The sequence below is a fragment of the Carassius auratus genome, chromosome 3 (genome assembly GCF_003368295.1).
Source record: "Carassius auratus strain Wakin chromosome 3, ASM336829v1, whole genome shotgun sequence".
NCBI lineage: Eukaryota > Metazoa > Chordata > Actinopteri > Cypriniformes > Cyprinidae > Carassius > Carassius auratus.
Window position 1 is genome coordinate 28,018,211 of NC_039245.1, and position 27,070 is coordinate 28,045,280.

A 27,070-nucleotide genomic window follows, 5' to 3' on the forward strand; every position below is an offset into this window, starting at 1 on the left:
GGAAGTTTGTGGCTGTATCGCAGCACCGCCGCCTCCGCAGATGACACACGCAGAGGAGGAGGTGACGGGGATTAGAGACGAGCCTCATCATTAAACGATCACATCGGGAAAAAATGGGAAATACAGACTCAAAGCTACATTTCAGGAAGGCGGTGATCCAGCTGACCACGAAAACGCAGGTTCGTGTGTTTGGTGTTATTCGAGGCTGTAGTTAGGAGCGCGTGTGTGTTTCCAGATGGAGACCTCTCCAACACCTCACAGACAGATCAAACACAATCAGTGAAATAAAATCATTCTTTAGTTTTCATATAGGTGCGCTGTTCGCTGTTATTTGTATCAGAATAACGAAGCTTACGTTTGCCCATAATAAGACAGGTGTCACGTGTTTATCTGTGTTTAAGTAAACATCTGCTTTATTTTCCTCATGGACATTCCTCATTTAAACTAATTTTGATGTTATCGTAATCATTTATTATATATCACTTACTTCCGTGCATTACTTGTAAATTATTATTATTATTGTGTTAATGCAATAACCGCTAAACATTTTTAAAACAAGATAAATTATAGAGCTAAACTACATGAGGGAACATATCTTCAATATAACTGTATTTTATTTCCTTTCAGTTGTTTTAAGCGTAAACCTCTCTAAATAACTTTGAACTGAATTTTAATATCTTATTTTATGCAATTTACTGTACTTTTTTTGTTTGTTTGTTTCATCATTTGCGTCATTATATGACGAGGTACGCTAGATCCCGCCCCTTCTGACGTGAAAGTCTTTTGTTTTTTAATTGTCAAGTCATCCAAAGATAAGTTAATAATAAGTGTATAGGGGTAGTTAACAGATAAAACGGAATATATCATAAATATATATTTATACAGTATATAGTTTCTTAATTAGTATGAGCTCAAAAAATGCATGTATTATATAAAAATCAGTCAAATGTTGTCAAGGATAATACCATGTAATACCACAGGATGCTGCTGTCACTACTTGACTTGTTTAAACTTTCATTTTTAAACAGGATTTTAACTGGGAATGTCAAATGATTAGCTGCACAGTGTCAACTCAACATGATTGCATTGTTATTTTTAACTGTTAATTAAAGATTGATGCGATTTATGAATTCAATGTTTGGATCAGCCCAGCTGTTGCTTCAGTCTTTAACATATGCATTAAAACCTCATCCTCCTCGCCTGCCCCTAGCCTGTGGAAGCCACAGACGACGTGTTCTGGGATCAGTTCTGGGCTGATACTGCTACCACCGTTCAGGATGTGTTTGCCCTGCTGCCTGCCGCTGAGATCCGAGCCGTCCGGGAGGAATCGCCCTCCAATCTGGCAACACTGTGTTACAAGGTAGCGTTCAGTATGGCTTAATCTGTGCCAAAACATGACACCTCTTACATACGTGTAGCATTAACATTCAGTCATTAGAGAAAGTGCCTCATCAATAATAGGCAGTGGTTGTGTGAGTTGTTGGTGGGACAGGAAAACAGCTGGCGCTTTCCCCTTCCTGTCTCAATCCCTGGACTTCCTGTTTGAGGCTGCCCATCAGAAAGACACCATGATTAGAAACTTTCATAGTCTTTAAGTGCACATCCTGCCAGAGGAGTTTGCCACGGAGAGAAAGAGAGAGAGAGAGAAAGAGAGAGAGACACGTGTTGCTTTACTATGTACCGAAGGAATAACAGCATGACATCAGATCATAAGTAAAGATGTTATATTGTGTAAATATTTAAAGATGATGTAGTTTTACAATGGCCCCAAATGTATTTCACACTTATCTGAATGTCTGAATAACAAAAGATATAACAAAGGACATCAAAGGCAATGTCATTTGTTTTAAAGAAATATGACTTTTCATACAAAACAAATTTCTGTTTTTATTGTTTGTGAGTGTATATATATGTATGGGTTTACAGTATATGCCTGCATGCATATTTGATGGCTGTGTATGTATATGTTTGCTTATGTATATCGTATTATTGCTTGGTAGATTATGTTTTGAATATTTGTTTTTATGAGTATTTTTATCTTGTATGTTTTTACTTGCAATTTGACCTCTTGGTGTACTTTCTACATTCATGAATATTTAGTATTGCTAAGCAGAAAAGTAAATACACTCCCATGCACGTGGATGTGTTTGTGCTCATGTTCATACGGTCTTCTGTATATTTTGTCATGAGTGTGTCTGTGTTTTCCCACAGGCAGTGGAGAAGTTGGTTCAGGGAGCCGAGTCCGGCTGCCCCACAGAGAAGGAGAAACAGATCGTGCTGAACTGCACTCGCATGCTGTCTCGAATCCTGCCCTACATCTTTGAGGACCAGGACTGGAGGGGGTTCTTCTGGTCCACCGTCCCGGGCACTGGCAGAGCCGGGGTGGGGAGCATTCACTAAAAAAATAACCATTAAGTGCTAGCAACTCACCTTCTTGTTTGGAGTTCACAGAAGCTGATTGATATTCAGCAGTGTGACTTCAAGGAAGTGCATTCAGAAATAGCAGTGTAGGATTATGCACTCAAATGAATGTCCCTCACCTCAAAAGGTGATACATTCACACAGGCACATTTGTTCATTTTCATGTCCTAGATGTGGTTGGTTATTTGCTCTAAGAGGAATCCAGGTTTCTACAAATCAGTTCCAACCTTTCCTACATAGTCAGGTTATCATCAAATAATCACTGTAATCAAATAAACATACAATATACTATAATAAAAGAAGTAAAGCAAATCAAATACCATTTTCATTTTTTGTGATTTTTTTGTGATTCTCGTCTTCATATAGATGGATGATATGGAGGAGGAAGATGAAGGCGCCCGTCCGCTGGCAGAGTCTCTCTTATTGGCTGTGGCTGACTTGCTCTTCTGTCCAGACTTCACTGTTCAGAGCCACAAGAAAGGAAGACCTGTGAGTTCACTACTGTCCGTCTGCCAATATGGATAGTAACAAAAGGATACATTAGATATGTACAAGTTACATCTTTAAAGAGTGAAACAATGATGGTGTTGTTAAAGCAAGGATTTAAAAAAAGGAACCTATACATTAATAAAAAATTTTTTTTTTCTTTAACGCGTTTTTAAATGCACCCTGTTAAAACTGCATTATTCCGTAAATACACACTTCTTTAAGGCTTGAGCACTAAAACTGTGTAAGCACTTATAGTATCTGTTGGTTTAAGTCTATGGTTGGGTGAAATATAGTAAATGAATTTTATATATATATATATATATATATATATATATATATATATATATATATATATATATATATATATATATATAATAAATAAAAACTTAGCAGGACTTGTCATTGCACTTGGTTGGTTGATTGGATTGCTTTTATTGCCCTCATTTGAATGTTGCTTTGGATAAATGTGTGTCAGATGATTAAATTTAAATGTAAGTGTAAATAGAAATTAAACTTCTATAACAGTGAATAATTACCTGAGTGTGGTTTAAATAACCAGTAACAAGGTTTATATATTTGACATCAATCCAATTTGTTTAAATCTCATATATTTTAACTAGAGTTGCAAAATTCTGGGAATTTTCAAGACTGGAAACTCTCTAGGGGAATTAATGGAAATAAACTTCAGTCTCAAATAGTTTAAAACTTCCTTGTGCTTTGTGTAATATACTGTGCAACTAAAAAAAAAAAAAAAAAACACTGATTGAACAATCCATAGACTGGAATAAACATTTAGTTGAGATAATAATAAAACGGAAGTCTAAAAATGACTCCCCTCCACACACAATACCCTCTAGTCACACCAAATGTAATGAAATGGCTATTTGATCAAATTAATCAAATTTATTAATGCTATAAAATAAATTTATCAGTGTTACTCATGATTCTGAATGACAGAACCTAATGATGCCATGTAGACAAATAAGAGAAGTGGTCCAAGAACAGAGCCCTGAGGCACCCCAGTAGTGTATTACTAATTTATCAGTGTTAATGACAGCTTTATTAATAATTGGCAATGTAATGTAATGAAATGCTCTTGGTTAATTTGTCCCATAGTCTGTCTGTGTTCATTTTCCAGTAAATTCAGTCTCAGGTAGAGTTTCTTGTACTTATGTTCAGGACTCGGTTGAGGACATGCAATCACTGGACAGCTGTGAATATATCTGGGAGGCTGGAGTGGGTTTCGCTCAGTCCCCCCCTCTCAACTACATCCATGATATTAACAGGTAAGAGTGATGGGACATAAGATAGACTCCATTCCCACAGCCACATGTGTTTATTTGAGTTTCCATGTTGACCTTTTAATCAGTAACCACACAAGACTTTAAAAAGCCACACCTGTTTTTCCACCCAAACCGAGATTCAGATCAGATATTTAAAGGTCCGATTAGTCAAATGAGCAGTTTGAATGTGTTAAACATCCAGTGGTGCATGTTTCACTCCTCTGTATGTGGTGTGTTTTATAGGACTGAGCTGCTGAGGTTACTGCTCACCTGTTTCTCAGAGGCAATGTACCTGTCGCCAACATCAGATAACAGTATTCTCAACCCCTGGGTCACCTTCTTCTGTTCCACTGAAAACAGGTCCATATCACTAATGACACGCAAAAGACGAATGCACAACACTCCCCATTTAAACACCCTGAGACTTACTAATGGTGTTTGCTAAATTAAGCCTCTAATCCTGAGTATTAAACACTAGTGTGTAAACTTCAGTGTGGGCTCTTTTGATTTGGGCCTGGAGGAAACCATCAAACGAACATCCAGCACATGCTTGCAACCGCATAGCAGCACACTAAAAACCACTCAGAACACAATAGTAACAATATATTAAATAAGTATTACTAAGTTTTTTTGCATTGCAATTCCAATTCATTCTTAAATCAGGATCCATTTACTAAATTAACTTTCAAGGTTTTTCTCCATTTCTGTCACAGATGAAGTTCTGGTTCTTTGCCATTTGGGGATTCTTAATTTCTGGCAATATTGTCAACCCGAGTGCACAGACACTATTTAAACTGAACTGAGCTGGGTGATGACAAAACCGAATCAATGATGAACTTATCTTAACTGAAAAATCAAGGGTTTTCTATTGTCCTCTTGCATTTTCAGCACGCTATTTTCCTGTTTAAAGATATAGTTCACCAAAAAATGAAAATTACCCCATTATTTACTCTCCTAAAAGCCACCCTCAAGTCATCTAGGTGTATATGAATTTCAGACTATTACAATCAGTTATATTTAAAAATGCCCTGGCTCTTCCAAACTTTATATTATTTTGATAAATTTTTCTGAAAATTTTACTTAATATGTTTTGTCATTTTGCTCTTTTTAAAATAAATGTATCTTGATTAAAGAATGTTTAGACATTTGTACTGGACAATCAGTTTAAAAAAACGACAACATCCTGCCATCAATCCAGAATTCCCTAGTGAATGTTCTATCATCATGCAATCCTGATCATGTTTTGTAAACGTTGACAGCCTCTGCTTGTTTCAGACACGCTCTACCTCTCTTCACCTCCCTGCTGAACGTGGTGTGCGCGTATGACCCGATAGGTTACGGGATCCCCTACAACCACCTGCTCTTCTCTGACTACCGTGAGCAGCTAGTGGAGCAGGCCGTGCAGATCCTCATAGTGACCCTGGAGCACGAGGGCGGACAGCCGTACCGCCCATCCTCCCCCTCCAGCATGGGAGACCAGGATGTAAGCACACCACACCCTATAATATACACAACATCCACTCACACGCAGTGAAGGTCAATGAAAGGCAAAGGATCTGGATCAAATCGGGATAGACAGAATGAATAATAATAGTCTAATGGTCACTGTCTGAACTTTGCCTTCTATTTTTCTTTCTTTTTTTTCGTAGTCTGTTGGTCCAAATAACCTGTTTGTGAATTACCTGTCCAGAATTCACAGGGAGGAGGTATGGAGAGCTTTCAAGAAAATACAAAGGAACTGTTTTGTTCTCCTTATGTTTGAGCTGTTTTCCTCGTGTCTGCAGGATTACGACTTTGTGCTGAAAGGTTTGGCGCGGCTGCTGACCAACCCACTCACTCAAACATACCTGCCCAACTCAACCAAAAAGATCCAGTTTCACCAGGAACTGCTGGTCCTCTTCTGGAAACTCTGTGACTTCAACAAAGTGAGAGATTTATAAAATACAGTCATTTTCAAATAATGACGGTGAATAATTTGCATGTAATTCCCGTCTTTTCTGTTTCAGAAATTCCTGTTCTTTGTGCTGAAGAGCAGTGATGTGTTGGACATATTAGTGCCTATTCTGTATTACCTGAATGATGCCCGAGCTGACCAGTGTAAGTGTGCTGAAAGGAAGATTTTAAAGGGATAGTCATCTTTTACTCACCCCCATGTCTTACACATAAGACTTCCATTCACTTATAGAAAACAAATGCAGCTTTTTCTAATATTCTCTCAACCTTTTGCCTGTCCACTTGAGGTATATTAACCAAAAAGTGTGTGTGCACTTTGAATGGGTTAAATGCAGAGCACGAATTCTGAATATGGGTCACCATACTTGGCTATATGTTAAAAAATGTATAAATTGACACTGTAGTAGCTTATTATATGAATCCCACGATTTAATCCAAGTCTTTTGAAGAGACTCGATTGCTTTTGGCTTTTAATCATGTATAAACATTGATCAAATGCACATTCATAGAACACATCAGTTATGGTGAATGGAAGATCAACAACACGAAAAGAAACTTCATTTGTTCTTGCGAAAGCTTACATGTGCTTGAGCGACATCTGAGATCAAACCACATTTGAGTTTCCATTTACCAAATTGTTATGTGTTAATTAAAAAAAAGGTTAAATTAAATCTGTCCATCATATATATCACGTTTTATTCATATTTTAAAGATTAACTGAAGTGTTACAGGTTTCAAACAACATGAGGGGGAGTAAATGATGACACAACTTTCATTTTGGGGTGATCTAACTCTTTATAATTGGTTCTACCTATAAAGGTTTCTTACATCAGATACGAACAGTTACTTCCTGTACCCTGTAAGATCTCTATTAAATGGCTTCTGTGATGCTGTTATTCTGCATGTTGATCTTCAGCCCGGGTCGGCCTCATGCACATCAGCGTCTTCATTCTGCTGCTGCTGAGTGGAGAGAGGAACTTCGGTGTGCGTCTGAACAAGCCGTACTCGCTTCACGTCCCTATGGACATCCCTGTGTTCACGGGCACACATGCCGACCTGCTCATCGTGGTGAGACGCTTGCCCGCTTCAGTCTTGCAATTCACATAAATAGTTATTTTTGTGTCTGGTTCAAATATAAAAACATATGTGTTATTTTGAAATCTCTAAAAAACTGGTTATGTCTGAAGGTTTTCCACAAGATAATAACCAGTGGCCATCAGCGTTTGCAGCCTCTCTATGACTGTCTGCTCACTATTGTGGTAAATGGTGAGTATTAATAGAGTCTGGGTTTGCACAGGGCTTTACTTGGATTCGGATTAAAAAACTAGAGGTGACACTTTCTTGCTTTCATGTGGTAAGAGTCAGAATGAATTTTTCCACTTAGGGTGAGGGTCTTTTCATCAAAGAGAACAAGTGCAGTTGATTCCATGAGATCAAAAAGGGCTTTATTTCAAATGGAACGGACCGATTAATGTAGAATGAATGCTTCCTAAATAAATAAATAAAAAAAACTCTCTGTAGTTTTGGTGAGTAACAGTCAAACGTTGTGTTCTTTGCATCACATAATACCTTGTCCCTGTTTAGTGTCTCCCTACCTGAAGAGTCTTTCCATGGTTGCGGCCAACAAGCTCCTGCATCTCCTGGAGGCGTTCTCCACCACCTGGTTCCTGTTTTCTGCTCCTCAGAATCACCACCTGGTCTTCTTCTTGCTGGAGGCCTTCAATAATATCATTCAGTACCAGTTTGATGGTAAGATCGACACTCGCGCTCATCTTTTGAAGAAGCCTTTTAGACACTCTCTTGCTATTCTGCCAACTCCACGTCCAAATTACCAATGTGAACCCTTAAAGTATCTGACTGTTTGCATTTTTTTTTTTCATAAGAGCAGTTTTTAATAATTGCATTATTAAATGTTTTTAAATTGTCTTTTATGTCAAACACTTAAAATTAGCCAATTATTTGAGTCTGTTATATCAGAACACCATAGTCTGATACCAATAAAATGTTATCAATATCAGCAAAAGCTGTCCTTAGGCTGCAGAGCTGGAGGCAATTGAAAGTGACTTGACATACAGCCAATTATGGTGACCCATATTCAGAATTCGTGCTCTGCATTTTACCCATCCAAAGTGCACACACACAGCAGTGAACACACACACACCCCTTGAACACACACCTGGAGCAGCCGTTTATGCTGCGGCGCCCGGGGAGCAGTTGCGGGTTCAGTGCCTTGCTTAAGGTAGACTTGCCGGCCTGAAACTTGAAACCACAACCTTAGGGTTAGGAGTCAAAGTCTCTTACCATTAGGCAATTGGCAACATACATTATTTACAAAAATACAAGAACAGTGTTAATAAATACAGTTGGATAAGTGTGCAATAGTATTGTTAAACAATGTATTCTATGCAAAATAACAGTAGTGCAATGATAAGCTACAAAACCTAGTTAAGGAGTTTACTAGAGAGGTAAAAGGAAAGAAAAAAGCAAATGCACTCCCCTGGCTCAATACTGAAATATTTAATTTGATGAAAGAAAGAGACTCCGCTTTAAAAAGATCATTAAAAACAAAATTAAATAGTGATAGGTATAGGTTCACTTCATTACGCAATCAAGTGATTAAAGTGATAAGAAAGGCTAAAGCCAATTTTTTTATGACAATTATTAATGAGGGAAAAGGTAACACAAAACTGATCTGGGAACAGATTAAGAATGTGATGGGAATTAGCCATAAGATTAGAAACCAGTTAGAATTGAACCTGAATGGTAAACTAATTCAAGACCCAGCTCAAATAGCTGTAGCTTTTAATGAATATTTTATTAATTCTGTGAATGAAATCACACAGAATTTTTCCCCAATAACTGGAAATGTTGTCACAATAGATGAAAGCATGCCTTCTTTTAGCATTCAACCTATCTGTGAAGTAAAAACTCAGGCAATTATTAATTCTCTTAAAATCTCATCAACAAAAGATATTTATGGAATGGACTCGAAAATGCTTAAATGCCTGAAAGAACATCTATCTTATCCTATCACACAAATTTTTAATCAGTCAGTACTAGAGGGGATATTTCCAACCACCTGGAAGACTGCAATTGTAACTCCCATATTTAAGTCAAATGACCCACGGAACATATCTAACTACCGCCCAATTAGTATTCTTCCAGTAGTCTCTAAGGTTGCTGAAAAATGTGTGTCAGAACAGCTTGTCTCTTTTCTTAATAATAGTCCCTTCACACTTCATCCGATGCAGTTTGGCTTCCGGGCCCATCACTCCACAGAAACGGCTAACTGTTACTTTTTAGAGACTGTTAGAGAAATGGTGGACAAGGGAGGTGTTGTTGGCGCTGTGTTTTTAGACCTCCGTAAAGCATTTGACACAGTCAACCATCAGGTCCTTATTGCCAAACTCTCTACTTTTAATTTTTCCCCCTCTGCAATTAAATGGTTTGAGTCATATTTAACTGGTAGAACTCAATTTGTTTCTGTGAACACCCATCGTTCACTAGCTCTTAATTTATGCACAGGGGTGCCACAAGGATCAATACTTGGCCCGCTTTTGTTTAGTCTATATATTAATGATTTGCCATCAGTTTGCCCTGACATCAATACAATAATGTACGCGGATGATACTGTAATTTATGTGCATGCCAAGACAAAAAATCTGGCTGCCACAAAATTGACCAAAGCCATGGACCAGATCACCAATTGGCTAAATCGCTCATGTCTTCAATTAAATGTAGATAAAACTGTGGGAATGTTTTTTACAAAAAGACAATGTAATAGTGTGTCAATCATATCAATTTCGGGTCAAAACATTACTATTGTGCCACAATTTAAATATCTGGGCGTTATTATTGATTCTAATCTCTCTTTTAAAACACATATTAAGAAAGTCTGCAATAGGGTCAAGTTTAGTTTAGCTAATTTTAGATATATTAGAAGTGCCCTTACTTTTAATGCTGCTAAATTATTTATGGATGCAATGATTATGTCACATCTAACATATTGTCTGACAAGCTGGGGACAAACTAACAGCTCATCACTTAAGCCACTAGCAACTATTTATAAAAAAACTCTTAAAATCTTGGACCAGAAGCCTAACAGTTTACACCATTGTATAATCCTTAAAAACTATAAACTGCTGAGCTGGGAAAATGTAATCAAATACAAAAATATTTGTCTGGTTCACAAAATTTTACATAATTCCGCTCCGCCTCCTTTCAATTCATTCATAATCCAACGTAATAACAGCAGTCATAATACCAGAAGCACCACACGTGGCGACCTAGTAATCCCACTAAGAAAAAGTGCATTTGGTCAATTATCATTTTCTTTTACTGCAATACATAACTGGAACTCATTGCCCATTACAATTAAAAACATACATATGTATTCGACTTTTACTGCACACCTTAAAAATTGGCTAACCGACAATTACACCTGCACACATTAATATGCTAGATGTGATGTGCGCACTAGATGTGACATGATCATGCTTCTGCCACTTGATCTCTGCTGACTGTCTCAATGCTATGTCTTATATGTGCTTCAATGTGGCCTTTGCATGATTATCTTTGGTGTCAATTTTCTCTAGTTTATTGCTTGACCTGCTTTTATGTCTTTGTAATTTGTGCCTGCTTGTCTGTTTCAATTTTGTACCACCTTGTTTGTTTGTCTAAGCTCTTGCTTAAGCCTTGTATTAATTGCAATGTATTTATTGATGTATGCCAATTAATAACTGGCTGGGGACTACAGCTGGAAATTAGCCGTAGAGGCTAAAGCTGCTCTTTTGATTAAAAGAGCTTGTCCACATTACTATAAACCAATAAAGTAAAGTAAAGTATATTTTATAGAAATTGTTTGCTGTGCTTTGTACTGTTAAAACTTTAGTGGATAGTTTATAGTGTAATAGCTCAAACAATTTGCAGTCTGTGCAGAATATGAGTAGTGCAGTACATTTAAAGTATTTAAAGTACTGTGACCAGTGCAGTAATAAAGCAGTTGCAGGTTCGATTGACGGTGAGGCTCGGGGAAGAAGCTCTCTAGTGCGAGAGCGTAGGCTCCTGTAACGCCTGCTGGATGGAAGGAGGGTGAAAAGCCCATGGTTAGGGTGAGAGGCATCCTTGATTATGTTTCTTGCCCTGCCCAGGCAGCGCTTGTGATAAATGTTCTCAATGGAAGTTAACTGGGTGCCGGTGATCCGTTGAGCAGTTTTCTCGGTCAGATGCGGAGCAATACCATACTGAGATGCAGTTCATGAGTATGCTCACAATGGTTCAGCGGTAGAATTCCACAAGGATCCCGGGACTCAGGTGAACTTTAAGGCCCTGTAAGAAGTAAAGGCGCTGCTGTGCCTTTTTGACTAGGGTGGAGGTGTTAAGGGACCATGTGAGGTCATCAGAGATGTGGATGCCAAGGAACTTAACTCGACACACTCTCCACTACAGCTCCGTTGATGTAGATGAGAGTGTGTGCATGACTCCTAGTCCGCCTGAAGTCCACAATGATCTCCTTAGTCTTCTGGGTGTTTAGTTCCAGGTTGTTAGTGGCACACCACACAGCCAGGTGCTGTACCTCATCCCTGTAGGGTGACTCATCATCATCCTTGATCAGATCATCTGCAAATTTGATTATGGTGTTGGAGCCATAAACAGGAACGCAGTAATGGGTGAATACTGATTACAGGAGAGGGCTCAGTACGCAGCCCTGTGGCACTCCAGTGTTCAGGGTGATGGTGGAGGATGAGAGGTTATCTAACTTATCAGACTGAGGTCTGTTAGTCAGAAAATCTAGAATCCAGTTGCAGATGGATGTGCTGATTCCAAGCTGGCGGAGTTTGGAGATCAGCTTTGAGGGGATTACCGTATTAAATGCAGAACTGAAATCAATGAACCGCATTTTGACTGTCCAGGTGAGTAAGGGCAGAGTGAAGGGCCATTGAGATGGCATCCTCTGTTGACCTATTGCGGTGATGGAATGGGTCTAGTGTATCAGGGAGATGTAGCAACCAGTTTCTCAAAGCACTTGGCAATGATGGGGGTGAGTGCAACAGGACAGAAGTCGTTAGGGATCGAGGCAGTGGAGTGCTTTGGCACTGGCACGATGGTGGGGGTTTTGAAGCTAGTGGGGACAGTTGTTTGGTCCAGGGACTGAATGAAAATTTCCGTGAAGACCTCAGCCAGCTGCTCTGCACAGGCTTTAAGCACACGACCAGGTATTCAATCAGGGCCGGCTGCCTTCCGTGCGTTCACCTTACACAGAGTGGAGTAAACATCTGATGTGGAGAGTGTGAGAGGCAGCTCATTGGGTTGATGCTCCGCTTTGAGTGAGATCTCCTTATTATTTTGATCAAAACAAGCATAAAAGTGATTGAGCTCTTCCGGGAGGGAAGCAGAGCTGAATGGGGGCACAGTGTTAGGTGGTTTGTAGTCCTTGCCACATACGCCGGGGGTCTTAAGAATTTAAGTGTTCTTCAATCCTCTGTTTATGTGAGTTTGGCAGATACCCTTCCTCTGGTTGGCTCTGGCTGAGCTGTAAGCCTCCCGTTCTCCAGACCTTAAGGCTGCATCTCTTGCTTTGAACAGGAGGTGAACCTCTCTGATGAATGTTCTGATTGGGGAACAATTTAATTTTTTTGTGTGTGGTCACTCTGCCCACACATCTGTTGATGTGCTCCAGGACAGAGTCGGTGTAATTGTCAATGTTGATCTGAGAGTTTTTGGTGGCTTGGTCAGCAAACTCATTCCTGTCTATGTGCTGGAAATGATGTTGAAGAGTTTCACACATTTGATGACCGGGTGTGTACTTGGGAAGCAGGAACAAAGAGAGGTTTGTCAGACTGAACCATGTGTGGGAAGGGTGTGACTTTGTAGGCATCAGTCACAATAGTATAAACGTGGTCCAATGTTTTAAGTCCCATTGTACTGCAGGAGACATTTTGGTGAAATTTAGGGAGAACAGATCTCAAATTGCAGTCATTAAAGTCCCCAGCAACAATAAAGGCTCCATCCGGGTGCAAGGTTTGTAATTTGCTAATAGCAGCTCAAATTTCTTTCATTGTGTCCAAACATAAACTGCAGCAGCAACAATGCAAGTAAACTCACGTAGTAGATAGATTGGCCTGCACTTGATAATCAGGAACTCCAGATCAGCAGAGCAGTAGGTATCAACAATGACAGAGCCTGTGCACCATGATCTGTTTACATAAATGCATACTCCACCACCCTTGTTTTTATCAGAGGTTGCTGCTACTCTGTCAGCCCTGAAGAAAGAGCATCCATCCATATGCACCACGCTGTTTGGGACGTCGTTGCAGAGCCATGTTTCAGTGAAGAACATAAAATTACAGTCCATAAGCCAATTTTGTGTGAGGGTCCAGATCTTTAGATATATCCATCTTGTTCATCAGAGACTGTACATTGGCAAGGAAGATGCTGGGCAGAGCTGGACAATGTGGGTTTAGCCTTAGCTTAGCACGCAGCCCTCGACGCTTTCTCCGTCTTTGTTTACGATCTCAACGCCGAACACTTCCGTTTAGTACGCTAGTCCATGGTGATCTCTTTACCTCGGGCAGGAGTTCGCTGAAGTCGAATGGATGGTCTAAAACTATGTTGGAACACTGCTTGATGATGTCCAAAAGTGACTATTTACCATAGCTGTAGTTCGCATAAGTGAATTGAGCAAACACAAAGGAAATAACCAGGTAAATTAACACTTTTTTTCTGAAATCTGGTCAGACGCTGAGCCTCACGATGTGTTTGCACCGCCATCTTGGTCTAAAGTCTATTGTAAATTATCTACAATAAGCATGCAAAGAACATTCCCCATCGCTGAAGCGGTACATGACTTCAGTTTAGCGCAAGTTATGCACTCTTGCTGAAAACCCAACTGCAAACTAAATCTCTTATTTAAAGTGTATCTGCACGTTAATGTTTATGATGTTATAATTCATGAGAGTTCAGAATTTGATTACTAATCTAAATGCCTCTGATTGGCTGTCGCATTCATAAGCAAAAAGCGGTTAAAAAAATGTGATTCAATGTGAGCAGATCTAAATCCAGTGTCACAATAAACACTTTTATTTCCACTTTTCATTTAATTTTCATGCATTTAATTATTTAGCAGATGCTTTTATCCAAAGTGACTTACAAATGAGGACAGTAGAAGCGATTAAAACAAACAAAGGCCAACAATAAGTAAGTGCTGTGACAAGTCCAACTTAACGCAGTACACCTGGCACCTTTTTTTTTAAACAGAATAGTATTAGAATGGAAAGCGCTAGTATTAATAGTGTCATTAATAGTGTAAATAGATGTGTAATTTCTTTTAAAATGGCTTAAAACTCAGTTTCTCAGGTTAAGTCAGTTCACTCCACCAAGCATGAAACTGAAATCAACAGTCAAAACAGATTTAGTTTAGTTGTGTAGGGGAATTTTTAGCTCTCTTATCTTGGATTTGGGGGGCATTTTGGTCCACTACGGTGGGATTTTTGCCTCAGGCCTCCTTTAAATTCCTCCCCTGACCACATCTCTGATAATATTTGGATTAGGTAACTGTAATTTGGTGTACGCCATCATTCGGAAGCGCAACGTCTTCCATCAGCTGGCCAACCTGCCCTCTGACCCCACCACCATTCAGAAGGCCTTGCAGAGGAAGAAGAAATCTCCAGATGTCATATCTCGCACCAGCTCGCAGGAGACGGTGTCCATGGAGGGCTCACGCCCAGCTGTGCCGGCTGAACCCGGCACTCTGAAGGCCAGTTTGGTGGCCATGCCAGGTAGCTTTGCTCATTGGTGTTAGTATTAACTAGTTTACATGAGACAGTGGAACTTTGTTGTTGCTTTGAAAGACAGACCGACTCTCTTTAGGCATTGATAAACTGACGGAGAAGTCGCAGGTTTCAGAAGACGGTACTTTGGTAGCTGTGCCTCAGACAGAATCCCCACAAACTCCTGAACACAGCGTTGCTGCTGGAACCAGCGACACAGAGTCCATCTCAGGAAGAGACAATGAGGTTAGTGGAGCAAACACAGAATCACATTTATGAGTTGCTCTTTAAATGAAGGTGATAACAGTGATGCTTCTTTCCAGGATGTCTTCTACACTGAGGCAGAGATGGCAAGGAGACGTCTGTCCAGCTCATCATCGTCTGCCATCAGCCACTGGAATCCTAAGCCAGACTGGGTAAGAAGACCTTCATTATCACAGCCTTTCTTATCAGTGTACTAAAAGGGTCATTTTTAACCTTTGAGTTTAAGAAACTGTTTACCCATAAATGAAAATGGTCATTATTTACTTTCCCTCACGTCATTCTGAACCTCCATGGAACACAAAAGAAACACGGATGTGGCTAAATAAAGATTCTTACAATTTTCTCACTTTGTTTTCCATGGAAACAAATAACAGCATCAGTGTTGTGGGTAACGCGTTACTTTACTTTTTTCCTGAAATGTGTAACTTAACGCGTTAGTTTTGTGCGTAAGTAATCAGTAACTTCGTTATTTTTTTTAAAAAGTAATCCGTTATTTTAAGGAAAGGAAAATCCCGACTGCAGTCTGCTTTTTGTCAGACAGTAGGCCTAGGTCTACTGTGCCACCTGTGGATGTACAGTATCAGCGGAGCCGAAGCTCTGTGATCGTAAACTCAATGGCTGTGATGCGTCTGTGCCCTGCGTATCTGTGTGTGCGTGTGGGTTTTTTTTTTTTTTCGAACTCCCGGCAAGATGGCAGAGAGGACAGCGTTTGGTTTATGGAAGTACGCACATTATTTTCAATTTGTCAATGAAAAAGAAAAGAACATAACGGTAAAATGCACACTCTGCTTTGGTGAAAAGCTTCTGTCGACCGCCAAAAATTCTACCTCAAATTTAACGCTACGTTTTAATCACTACTTTGAAGAGTAAATGTAAGAGGACTGTGTTAAAGCGAATTTAGGCTTGTGACTGTGAGTGACACTTTAATAATAATTAGTTCGGCTATTAAGCGATTTGTCATTTGCTTGTGTGGCAGTGAAGGATTTAATTCGGTTTGTTATCATTTTTGTTTGACAGGCAGCTGTTAATTTCTGTTAGATCATTGGCTGGCTGGTTGTTCATCATTTCTAAATGGATTTAAATCTGCAAGCCTGTTTAAGGTTGTGTTTACAAGTAAGCATACTTGTACTTTGATAACTGCATTATTTAAAGTTAAAGAAAAATCAGGAGTTAACTTGTGGTGCTCATAATATACAGTAGCCTCGGCTACCCGGGCTGGGTAACGTTAGGTGCAAATTTTGATTAATAATATGTTCTGTGATAATAAATAAATAAAACGCCATGTGGAATAGCCGATTGCTGACTGTCTTTCCTGTTATTGTTATCCTGCAGTGTTAAATTAGTCGGATGACTGACGTTATTCATTGTCGGGAGTCACGACTTCTAGGTGCATTTAAAGGGGCCGGGGGCTGTGTCTGTCATGTGTGTGCCGCTGCAAACGGCTTTTAATTTTTGGTAACGCATGAGTACTCTAACACGTTACTTTTATGAATAGGTAACGCTGTATCATAACTGATTACTTTTAATTGATGGTAACGTTGTAACCTAATTAACTACTTTCCAAAGTAACTATACCCAACACTGAACAGCATACAGGCTTGAAACAACATTGGGTGATTAAATAATGACATAATTTTTTTGGTAATCTTAGTCCTATAATAAAATGTGTTTATCTTATAACATGTTAAAAATAATTCATACTTTACTCTGGCTCCTGGGTTGGGATTTGAAATTTCACACACTACATTTGTAAACCCTTAAACTTCTTAACAGGTTAATAACACATATTGAGCAAGTACAACATGCAATGAGCGTGTAACCTGTTTTATTCAAGTCACCTTTAAATATATAGCACTTTATACAATACCGGTGCCAAAGCAGCTTTATGTGTCAGTTCAAATGTGTGCTGATAATGCGAGAGGACAATAGAAAACAGTAAGTTTATCAGTTTAAAGGGTTAGTTCACCCAAAAATGAAAATTATGTCATTAATAACTCACTCTTATGCTGTTCCAAACATGTAAGGCCTCCTTTTATCTTAGGAACACAGTTTAAGATATTTTAGATTTAGTCTGAGAGCTCTCAGTCCCTCCATTGAAGCTGTGTGTACGGTATACTGCCCATGTCCAGAAAGGTAAGAAAACATCATCAAAGTAGTCCATGGGACATCAGAGGGTCCGTTGGAATTTTTTGAAGCATCGAAAATACATTTTGGTCCAAAAATAGCAAAAACGACGACTTTATTCAGCATTGTCTTCTCTTCCGTGTCTGTTGTGAGAAAGAATTCAAATCAAAGCAGTCTGGATATCCGGTTCGCGAACGAATCATTCAGTTCACCAAATCGAACTGAATCATTTTAAACGGTTCGCATCTCAAATACGCATTAATCCACAAATGGAAATAAATAAGTTAATAAAGTCATTATTGCTAGGCTGTAGCCGCTGTATTGATTAAAACCTGGGGTTGTGTTTGTTCTCTTCTGAAATAGATGTAAGCAGATCTATAATTTTTAAGACTTTCCTGTATGTAGAAGTACTTTCCTTCCATGTAGTAAAAAATACCTCAAGTTGTTTTATTCCAGCTGTGCTCCATTTTCCGGGCTGCTCTCTTTAGGGTGAAAGTGTCCTCATTATTCCATGGTGTCAGACTTTTTTCCTTAATATTCTGTAAGCGTAAAGGAGCAAACGTATGTAAGTGCTAGAAAAGAGAAAGTCCATAGTTTCTGTTATACCATCACGTTTTTCTGAGCTATTGGATTTGCTGAGGAATTGAGACAAATCCAGAGGATTATTTACAAAGCAGTCTTTTGTGGTAGAAGTGATGGTTCTACCATATATGTAACAAGGAGTTGAATTTGCACCTTTAAACGTGGTTTTATTAACAAAGTTCGGGAGAAGCACGATCAGATAATCATCCAATTTGGCACAGGTTCATCTCGTTTAGCTAATAATCTTAAATAGCACGCAAGCGTATATATATCCAGTCTTCCTACCTCCTGTCCCACGACAGTTTTTCGGCAGGACAGTTTTTCGGCATAGACCGTTTGTCAGCATTCGGTTCGCTCTGTCCGTCATCTTATCACAGGCCCAATCTTCCTTCCGACGAAGATATCTATCCGCCGAACACCAACAAGCGTCATCGCGTCAGCTGCTCTTCTCGTCCAAGCCACACGTTGTGGCCAAAGCTCGTGCAAATCCTTGAGCTCGCCTCACTCGACAACACGATTTTCTCACTAGGACCGGGCTCTCTTATAATGCTGGATCGCAGCCGTGCTCCAGTTCTCAGCGCAGTAAACCTCTCTCGCTTTTTCAGCCGTGGCGCAGTTCGATGCTGCCTCCACTAGCGGCGAAGACCGTGCGTTGTTGTAGTGGCATGTCGTTCGTGAAAGAATCGTTTTTTTGAATGAATCTTCTAGGCGAACGAATCGTTCTCAGTTTACACTCATTCATGAAGAATTTTTCAGAGTTGTCATCCACAATGAGCGAGTTTCATATGAGTCTCAGAGATCGAGAGCTCTCATTCGTGAACGAAAGGACTAAACCGGTATACATGTCGAGTTGATTAAACGGATACATGTCGTTCGTAAACGCAATGAACTGGTACATATCTTATCTTAACAAAATTGATGAGAGTAAACCGGGTCAGTTAGCCATTTAGCATGTCAATCTTGCAAAATGTAAAGCGCAGTTATAGGTACTGTGCACATATTGTTTACATATTTAGCATACAAAAGATAAATTCCAAGTTTAATCCCCGATTTATGAACGTGAATATATAGATCAATATATGAACCGTCTGACCAAACAATTAAAATGCTAATCATGCAAGAAAACCTCGTGATTTGCTCATCTGAACAATTTAAATAGACGTTATATATAGAATGCGCTTATGAAGACGCCAAAATTTGTTAAACGGCGTTATGACTTAACTCTGTCCGATGACGATGCCACTTTTTAACCACGAAGCAAAGGCTTTTTGCAGAGTTGTCATCCACACCGAAATGTCTAAAGACATTACATTTGCTTTACTGTGCATGTTTAAACCTCACTGAGATGATACAGACATAAGTTTCATGCAATTATTCCGGCAGGATCAATTATTTAGGGACATATTTCACCATTTACTGGCATGATTATTCAGAATTTTTCACGCTACTGCCTCGTGTTTGGCTGCAGAACAACAAGTGTGAGTAAATTTTCTATCGTCTTTTTAGGACTGTTATATGAAAAGCATGCAAAGTAAATGTCTTTAGAAACGGCTTGAATTTGAATTACTGCAATTAACGTTACTGCTATAGACATGTCTATTGGTACAATGGTTTATAAAACTAAACATGCTACATTGTTTCAAAGCCTCTATTTTCACAGTCCATACTACAACAGGAAAACAGCATCCCAAATTTATCTGCTCCGGAGGCTGTTTAAAAGGGCCCGAAGGTCAAAACAAGAGGAAAAGATGCTTTTCCAACAGGACTGTATTAATTCAGACAAGGTTTGAGCAATTGTCAAATCAGCCAACAACTACTGCAGCCAAAGCAAGCATGAAGCTACTTTTACTTGCAACACGGGCCTGCACATCTCAGTATTTCCATCCTGTTACTTCTGCTAGCAGTGCAGGCTACACAGGTTCTTCAAGACATCACACACCCCAGCCCCTTCCCACGACCCACAGCTACAGCAGCTGAAGCAAACGTGAGGCCGCCTCCATTCGTAAACGCGCCCTCAACTCTTCCGCTCCCTCATGCTACTAACCATTTTTCTGTTCAGTGGCCTCCAGCTCCAGATTTGCCAGAAGGCAGAGGGTACCAAGACCTATTATTGGTCAGGCCGATTATTTTATTTATTTATATATCTATCTCAAACCCTCTTCAGCCAACCCCTCTAACGCCAGCTCATCCCCTTTCACTAAAACTCCTAATCTACCATAGCTAACTCTCCTAACATGCCCTATCTGTCTGTAACGGTCAATCCTCACTTCAGCCATCCTTCCGCAGGAGCTTTCTCTGTATCTCCCCACCGCCGCAGCATTGTCCGCTCCCGCAGGAGCCTTCTCTATATCTCCCCACCGCCGCAGTATTGTCCGCTCCTGCAGGAGCCTTTTCTGTTTTTTCCTCACTGCCGCAGCAGTCTCCGCTTCCGCAGGAGCCTCTACCTATATTTCACCACTGCCGCAGCAGTGTCTGCTCCCGCAGGAGCCTCTACCTATATTTCACCACTGCCGCAGCAGTGTCTTCTCCCGCAGGAGCCTCTACCTATATTTCACCACTGCCGCAGCAGTGTCTGCTCCCGCAGGAGCCTCTACCTATATTTCACCACTGCCGCAGCAGTGTCTGCTCCCGCAGGAGCCTCTACCTATATTTCACCACTGCCATAGCAGTGTCTGCTCCCGCAGGAGCCCTTTCCATCCTTCCCTACTGCCGCAATTCTCGCTGCCGCAACAGCCTCAAAAATAAATAAATAAATAAATAAATAAATAAATAAAAATATATATTTTATGTCCATTCTCCAATTCAACCTCATCAGGCTCGCTTTTGTCTAACTCCGGAACGCCCAATCTAAATTCACGATGGACCCTCCTTTCATCAACGACTCTGGTTTAAAAATATTAGTAATCAAGTATTCTTAAAAAAAAAAAAAAAAAATCCATCGATTAATCGAGTAATAAAATAAAATGTGTTTTTGCTTAATTATACTGATGTGCGCATGCACAGTAAATCTGATGGGTAGGATAAAATGTCAGGACCCCGGACTTTTATTTAGTCGGGTTGACGTACCTTTTCAGTTCTGTGTATGTGATGTGATGCTAGTTTTACTTAAATCAAATGGTCAAATGCTCATGAACTGACTGTCAGAGCAGTTCTGGAGATGTTGTTCAAGTCCTTATTTAGTGAGACCGCAGACGCAGAAATTACCGTGAGCGTAACGCGCGCTTCAGTGTGTGTGTGATAAAGGAAGTCGCGCTCCTGCTCAATTCATTAACAGAGACACACAGAACATGCAGGATTTACATTTAAATACTGTTCCGGCTTAATATTTAGAGATAGTAATTCGTGAATTGGATGTAAGTGCAATTACCTATTTTGATTCATTCATTCAAAAAAAAAAAAAAAAAAAAATTAATAATAAAATAAATAATAATAATAATAATAATTGGCAAGTTCTTTGCCATTCCGCGTTCAACTGTAAATTCCGTTTTTGTGACTGGATTCCGCGATCCCCTCCACGTTTTCTGCATCGCGGAAATTGTAGGGCCCTAGTTGTGGTATGCTAGCTCTATCTTGCAATGGACACATGCCACAACGTTCTCTTTACGTCCTCAAATCAAAACACTGCTGACTCCTTGCAGTACGTGATTTTCGGACGCAGCGCTTGTCTCCTTCCGCCAACAACAAAAAAAAAAAAAAAAAAAAAAAAAAAAAAAAGCGCGTTGTCACATTTTAAAAAATACAATAAATCATTGCGAAAGAACCTGACGTGAGATTTAGAATAAATTAAAAGAGGCTTAGAAGCAGAGGAATTTGCCTACATCATTTTTTGTAATCGCGTTACTCGAGGAATCGTTTCAGCCCTAAACTTAAGCAGCTCAAAAGGGGCCTCTCACATAATCCGATAGATGCCCTCGGTTGTTGCTCATCAGACATTTAAAAAAAAAAAAATATTCCTCCTTAAATCATGTTGTGTACTTGAATAATAGAAGCCTCTCAGTTATCGTTTCTTCGACCAAAGTAAGGGCCCTCCAGCCATCGTTACAATCTCCTTGCCTATTTCAGCATCGGACAGGGCTCTCCCTTCCGGTGCAGCTGGGCAGTGGCTCCCTTCGGTCGCAGTGTGAGCCTTTCATCTGTCATTGAGTTGCGCTGCGCGCTCAGCGGCAGACGGGGTTATCCCTCCCGGTGCAGCAGAGCCACAGGCCCCCTTCGGTCGTTGTGACAGCCCTCCATCCGATGCATCAAATTAAGCCTCGTATACAGTCGCAAGGGGGACTCTCCCTTCCGGTGCAGCAGAGCCGCAGCTCCCTTCGGATGCAGCGAGAGTCCCTCCATCAGTCGCGTTTTCTTGCCTACTTTGTATCGGACGGGGCTCCCCTACCGGTGCAGCAGACCCACGGCTCCCTTCGGTCGCAGGGTGAACCCCCCCGTCTGAGTTATGTTGCATGCTCAATGGCGGACCGGGATCTCCCTCCCGGGGGAACACAGCCGCTGGCTCCCTTCGGTCGCAGCAGGAGCCCTCCATCCGATGCATCAAACCGTGCCTCGAATCTTCTTGCCTATTCTGCATCTGATGGGGCTCTCCCTTCCGGTGCAGCAGACCCACGGCTCCCTTCGGTCGCAGGTTGAACCCCCCATCTGAGTTATGTTGCATGCTCAAGGGCGGACAGCGTTCTCCCTCCCGGGGGAAAAGAGCTGCTGGCTCCCTTCGGTCGCAGTGAGAGCCCTCCATCAGACGCATCAAGCCATGCCTCGCATCGCAAGGGGGACTCGCCTTTCCGGTGCAGCAGAGCAGCAGCTCCCTTCGGACGCAGCAAAAGTCCCTCCAACAGTCGTATTCCAGTTAGCGTCAATCAGGGCTCTCCCCTCCGGGGCAGCACTCCTGCTGCAGAGTTGCGAACCCCCTACGGAGGCTGGGAGAACCCTCAGAGGCAAAAAAAAAAAAACGTGCCTCCATAAACCCGCAATGGGGGACTCCCCCTTCCGGTGCAGCAGAGCCGCAGCTCCCTTCGGATGCAGCGGGAGTCCCTCCAACAGTCGCGTCTCTTTGCCTTCTCAGCATCGGACTAGGGCTCCTCTTCCGGTGCAGCAGACCCACAGCTCCCTTCGGTCGCAGTGTGAACCCCCCCATCTGAGTTATGTTGCATGCTCAACGATGGCTAGGGATCTCCCTCCCGATGGGGTACAGCCGCTGGCTCCCTTCGGTTGCATTAGGAGCCCTTCATCCGACGCGCCAAACCGCGGCTCGAATCTCATTGCCTATTCAGCATCTGACGGGGCTCTCCCTTCTGGTGCAGCAGACCCACGGCTCCCTTCGGTCGCAGTGTGAACCCCCCGTCCGAGTTATGTTGCATACTCTATGGCGGCCAGGGATCTCCCTCCCGATGGGATACAGTCGCTGGCTCCCTTCAGTCGCAGTGAGAGCCCTCCATCAGATGCAACAAACTGCGCCTCGTACTCAGCCGCAAGAGGGACTCTCCCTTCCGGTGCAGCAGAGCCGCAGCTCCCTTCGGAGGCAGCAAGAGTCCCTCATTTCTTGATATCAGGCATCGTGCTCCTCCCATAAGCGGCACGGAGGGCTCGCTGGTAAGACGTTGCGAGCTGCAGCTCTCGTCGAACACTGCACGGGCTCTCCCGGTCGCTCTGCATTTTCTTCCCAACACGCATATTTTGGGGGGCGACTAAATTTTAGCTCTCTGGCTGCTGTCCTATGTCTTTAAGCTTCTTTTGGGGAGTTATTTGGGTTCGGGCTATGCTCCGGGCCCGGACCCCTCCCCCAGGACAGCACGCCAAAATATGCCTACTATTTGCCTTCAGATTAGATGTAAGGGTGAACTCGTGAAACGTGGTTTTATTAACAAAGTTCGGGAGAAGCACGATCAGATAATCATCCAATTTGGCACAGGTTCATCTCGTTTAGCTAATAATCTTAAATAGCACGCAAGCGTATATATATCCAGTCTTCCTACCTCCTGTCCCACGACAGTTTTTCGGCAACCCTCCTCCACCCCAACTCCTCACTTCTAATCTATTTATCCCAAATTAGGGATAGGGGGAGTTATTTGGGTTCGGGCTATGCTCCGGGCCCGGACCCCTCCCCCAGGACAGCACGCCAAAATATGCCTACTATTTGCCTTCAGATTAGATGTAAGGGTGAACTCGTGAACTATATGGAGTATAAACAAAATAATGATCTGAGATATCATCACAGAATTTCAACACCATCAACATCAATTCCATATGATAGTATTTAATCTAGAATATTATTATGACAGTGAGTAGGTCCTGACACGTGTTGTCTAACCCTAATGGAATTCATTCATTCATCTAACCCTAATGGAGTTCAAATACTGAAGTGCTAAACTATTCATGGCTTTATAAGTAATAAGCAATATTTTAAAATCAATGTTTTGATAGGAAGCCAGTGCAGGGCTGACAGAACTGGGCTAATATGGTCATACTTCCTGGTTCTAGTAAGAACTCTAGATGCTGCATTTTGGACTAGCTGTAGTTTGTTTATTAAGTGTGCAGAACAACCACCCAATAAAGCATTACAATAATCTAACCTTGAAATGTTACGGCCCTAGTACTGAGCCATGATGTACTCCATTCTGCACTTGTGATTGATATGACATCACTTCATTCACTGCAATGATTTGATTACAGTCAGATAATGATTTAAACCATGCTAATGCACTTCCATTAATGCCAGCAACGTTTTCTAATCTATTCAAGAGAATATTGTGGTCAATAGTGTCGAACGCAGCACAGCAACAGAGAGATACAACCACGATCAGATGATAAGAGCAGGTCTAAGGAGAGCATTATCAGTAATAAGATTCTAAATCCTGACTGGAAATCCTCACAAATACCATTTTTCTCTAAGAAGGAATATAATTTTGAGGATACAAACTTTTATAGTATCTTGGATAGAAAAGGGAGATATTAGATAATTAACTAGTTCTTTGGGGTCATGTTGTGGTTTTTTGATAAGATGCTTAATAACTGCCAGTTTGAAGGGTTTGGGGACATATCCTAATGACAATGAGGAATTTATATTGTATTGTATTAATAACTGTATTGTTTTAATAACTGGGGTTATGTTTGTTTTCTTCTAAAAGAGACGAAAAATAATCAGATCTAGCAGCTTTTAATGCTTTTCTGTAGGATAGTATACTTTCCTGCCAAGCAATACGAAATCCCTCTAGTTTTGTTTTCTTCTATCTACACTCCATTTCCACACATCTCCAAATCCAGTCAACAATCGACTCATAGAACCAAGTCCCCGACTACATTTTTTTAATTAAACTCATATGCATCTGCAAATAAAAATATCTGTCAGTACTTTAATTGCAACTAAGAACCACAATTTCAAGTATGAATAAATAAATATGTTGTCTGGACTCATATTGCAGGTCCTGTCCTGGAAGAGCAAACTCCCACTGCAGACCATCATGCGATTGTTGCAAGTGCTGGTGCCACAAGTGGAAAAAATCTGCATTGACAAGTAAGAGGAGAGTTAGTCATTGATAGATGTATGTGCTGTAGTTTGTTTTGATGCTGTGAAATGTTGCTTCTTGAATTAGGGGTCTAACGGATGAATCTGAGATCCTGAAGTTTCTTCAGCATGGCACTCTAGTGGGCCTGCTGCCTGTGCCCCATCCCATTCTCATCAGGAAATACCAGGCCAATGCAGGAACTGCCATGTGGTTTCGCACATACATGTGGGGAGTCATTTACCTGCGGTTAGTATGACATTCAGTTTGTTCTCTGTTTTCTCAGTGGGTGTTTTTCTGGGAAGAATTTGTCATTTCAAGAAAATATGACAGATGTATTTTAATGTAACATATTCAGGAATCTGAAATTCATCTTGAGATTTGATTTTATCTGTTGGAATTTGTACTGGATATGTTCAAGGCAAAACAGGCTATGATATTTTGTATAACTTTTTTATACTCATGGGCATTTGATTATCTTGTGAAAAAAGCGCATTCATTCTATTTTTTTCACCCCAAAATAATGCTCCTAAAAATAAGCATAAATAATAATAAATACAAATTATAAAAAATAACATTATTATAAATTTTTACTTTCTTTGGATTTTGAAGGAACACATGCACACTACTTAAAGAGTTTAACATTGTTCTGTCTTTTCACGGTAGTAATGTGGATCCTCCCATCTGGTACGACACCGACGTGCGTCTCTTTGAGATCCAGAGGATGTAAGAATGAGCTGAGAGCCCGCAGACTTCATATTGCCTTGTCATTTCGCTTTAACCCATTCCCTAGAGAAGAGGCGACACATCATAGACTGTGAGAATCCACAAGAAGTGCCCATAGCTGCCGGACGGCCTATCAGTGGTCTGTTTGCCCTGGCTGGTGTACAGATGATAAAGTGTCTAAATATAAATCATGCGCTCTGATAGTAAAAGCATACTGTGGTTAGCAGCTTAGGCAGCCTGGATATGTGAAACTCTCTCACTGTGGTTTTTATAGGAACTTGTTGGTGCTTGTTATAAGAAGGATTGCTATAGGAGAACCTTATGAAAAATTGATAGGAAGTTGTTAGATAAGAAGCATTGGAAAAAGCATCTCGATTGTATTATGACCACAAGAGGGCGATCTTGATAAATCCTCTTTTTTTGTTATCTGTTAGAATGTTTGCATACGTACTCCCAAATTTCACTGTAGTTATGTCAGGTATGAAGAGTAACTGGAAGGAAAATGAAGAGGAAATATCAAAAGCTGGTTTAGATTAACTGCACCAGTATTCATATACATCACGAAAGTGTAAAAAAAAAGAAAAAAAAATGTTTTCAAAGTATTATATAGCAGTTGTTTGATGGTATAGCAATATCTCTATTTTTGTCGGCATATCCGTTTTACTAATGAGATACTGTAAATATTGCTTGATGTTTTAATTAGAAACGATTTCTAATATATGTGAAATATATGAAACTATCTAATGTTGACCAATAAGCTTGCGGTTACTGAATTTCTGAATATGTTCATCATATTGTTTAAAGTGCCGAGGACTGTAACCAGAATGTTTTTCTTCATTTGCGTGCTTGTGGAACAGATCAAGACATTGCATTTGTACATGTATTTTAATGTTTTGTGTACTTGTGCAATAATCATCCAAATATACTGAGAGGATGTAGAGTACAAAAACACAGTTGTCTTTGT

The 27,070-nt window shown here is 40.6% G+C and overlaps 1 protein-coding gene across 1 annotated transcript; it reads left to right on the plus strand.

Annotated features, from left to right (window-relative positions):
* LOC113053229 (protein HID1-like) lies at positions 1-27,057 on the plus strand. The gene is made up of 19 exons (XM_026218091.1): positions 1-179; positions 1,211-1,360; positions 2,212-2,382; positions 2,788-2,910; positions 4,090-4,196; positions 4,437-4,553; positions 5,469-5,676; positions 5,843-5,899; positions 5,978-6,118; positions 6,200-6,290; positions 7,063-7,214; positions 7,334-7,412; positions 7,731-7,895; positions 14,696-14,923; positions 15,015-15,160; positions 15,238-15,330; positions 25,300-25,391; positions 25,471-25,629; positions 26,047-27,057. The coding sequence occupies exons 1-19, from the start codon at positions 114-116 to the stop codon at positions 26,108-26,110; spliced, it is 2,409 nt and encodes an 802-aa protein (XP_026073876.1). The 5' UTR covers positions 1-113; the 3' UTR covers positions 26,111-27,057.
* The last annotated feature ends 13 nt before the right edge of the window (positions 27,058-27,070 follow it).

What these genes read in the sequence shown, in the direction of transcription:
- LOC113053229 (XM_026218091.1), top strand. Translation starts at nt 114, where the DNA reads ATGGGAAATACAGACTCAAAGCTACATTTCAGGAAGGCGGTGATCCAG. An exon ending in AGCTGACCACGAAAACGCAG is followed by an intron (nt 180 to 1,210) that starts GTTCGTGTGTTT and finishes GCCTGCCCCTAG; the next exon opens with CCTGTGGAAGCCACAGACGA. An exon ending in TGGGGAGTCATTTACCTGCG is followed by an intron (nt 25,630 to 26,046) that starts GTTAGTATGACA and finishes TTTTCACGGTAG; the next exon opens with TAATGTGGATCCTCCCATCT.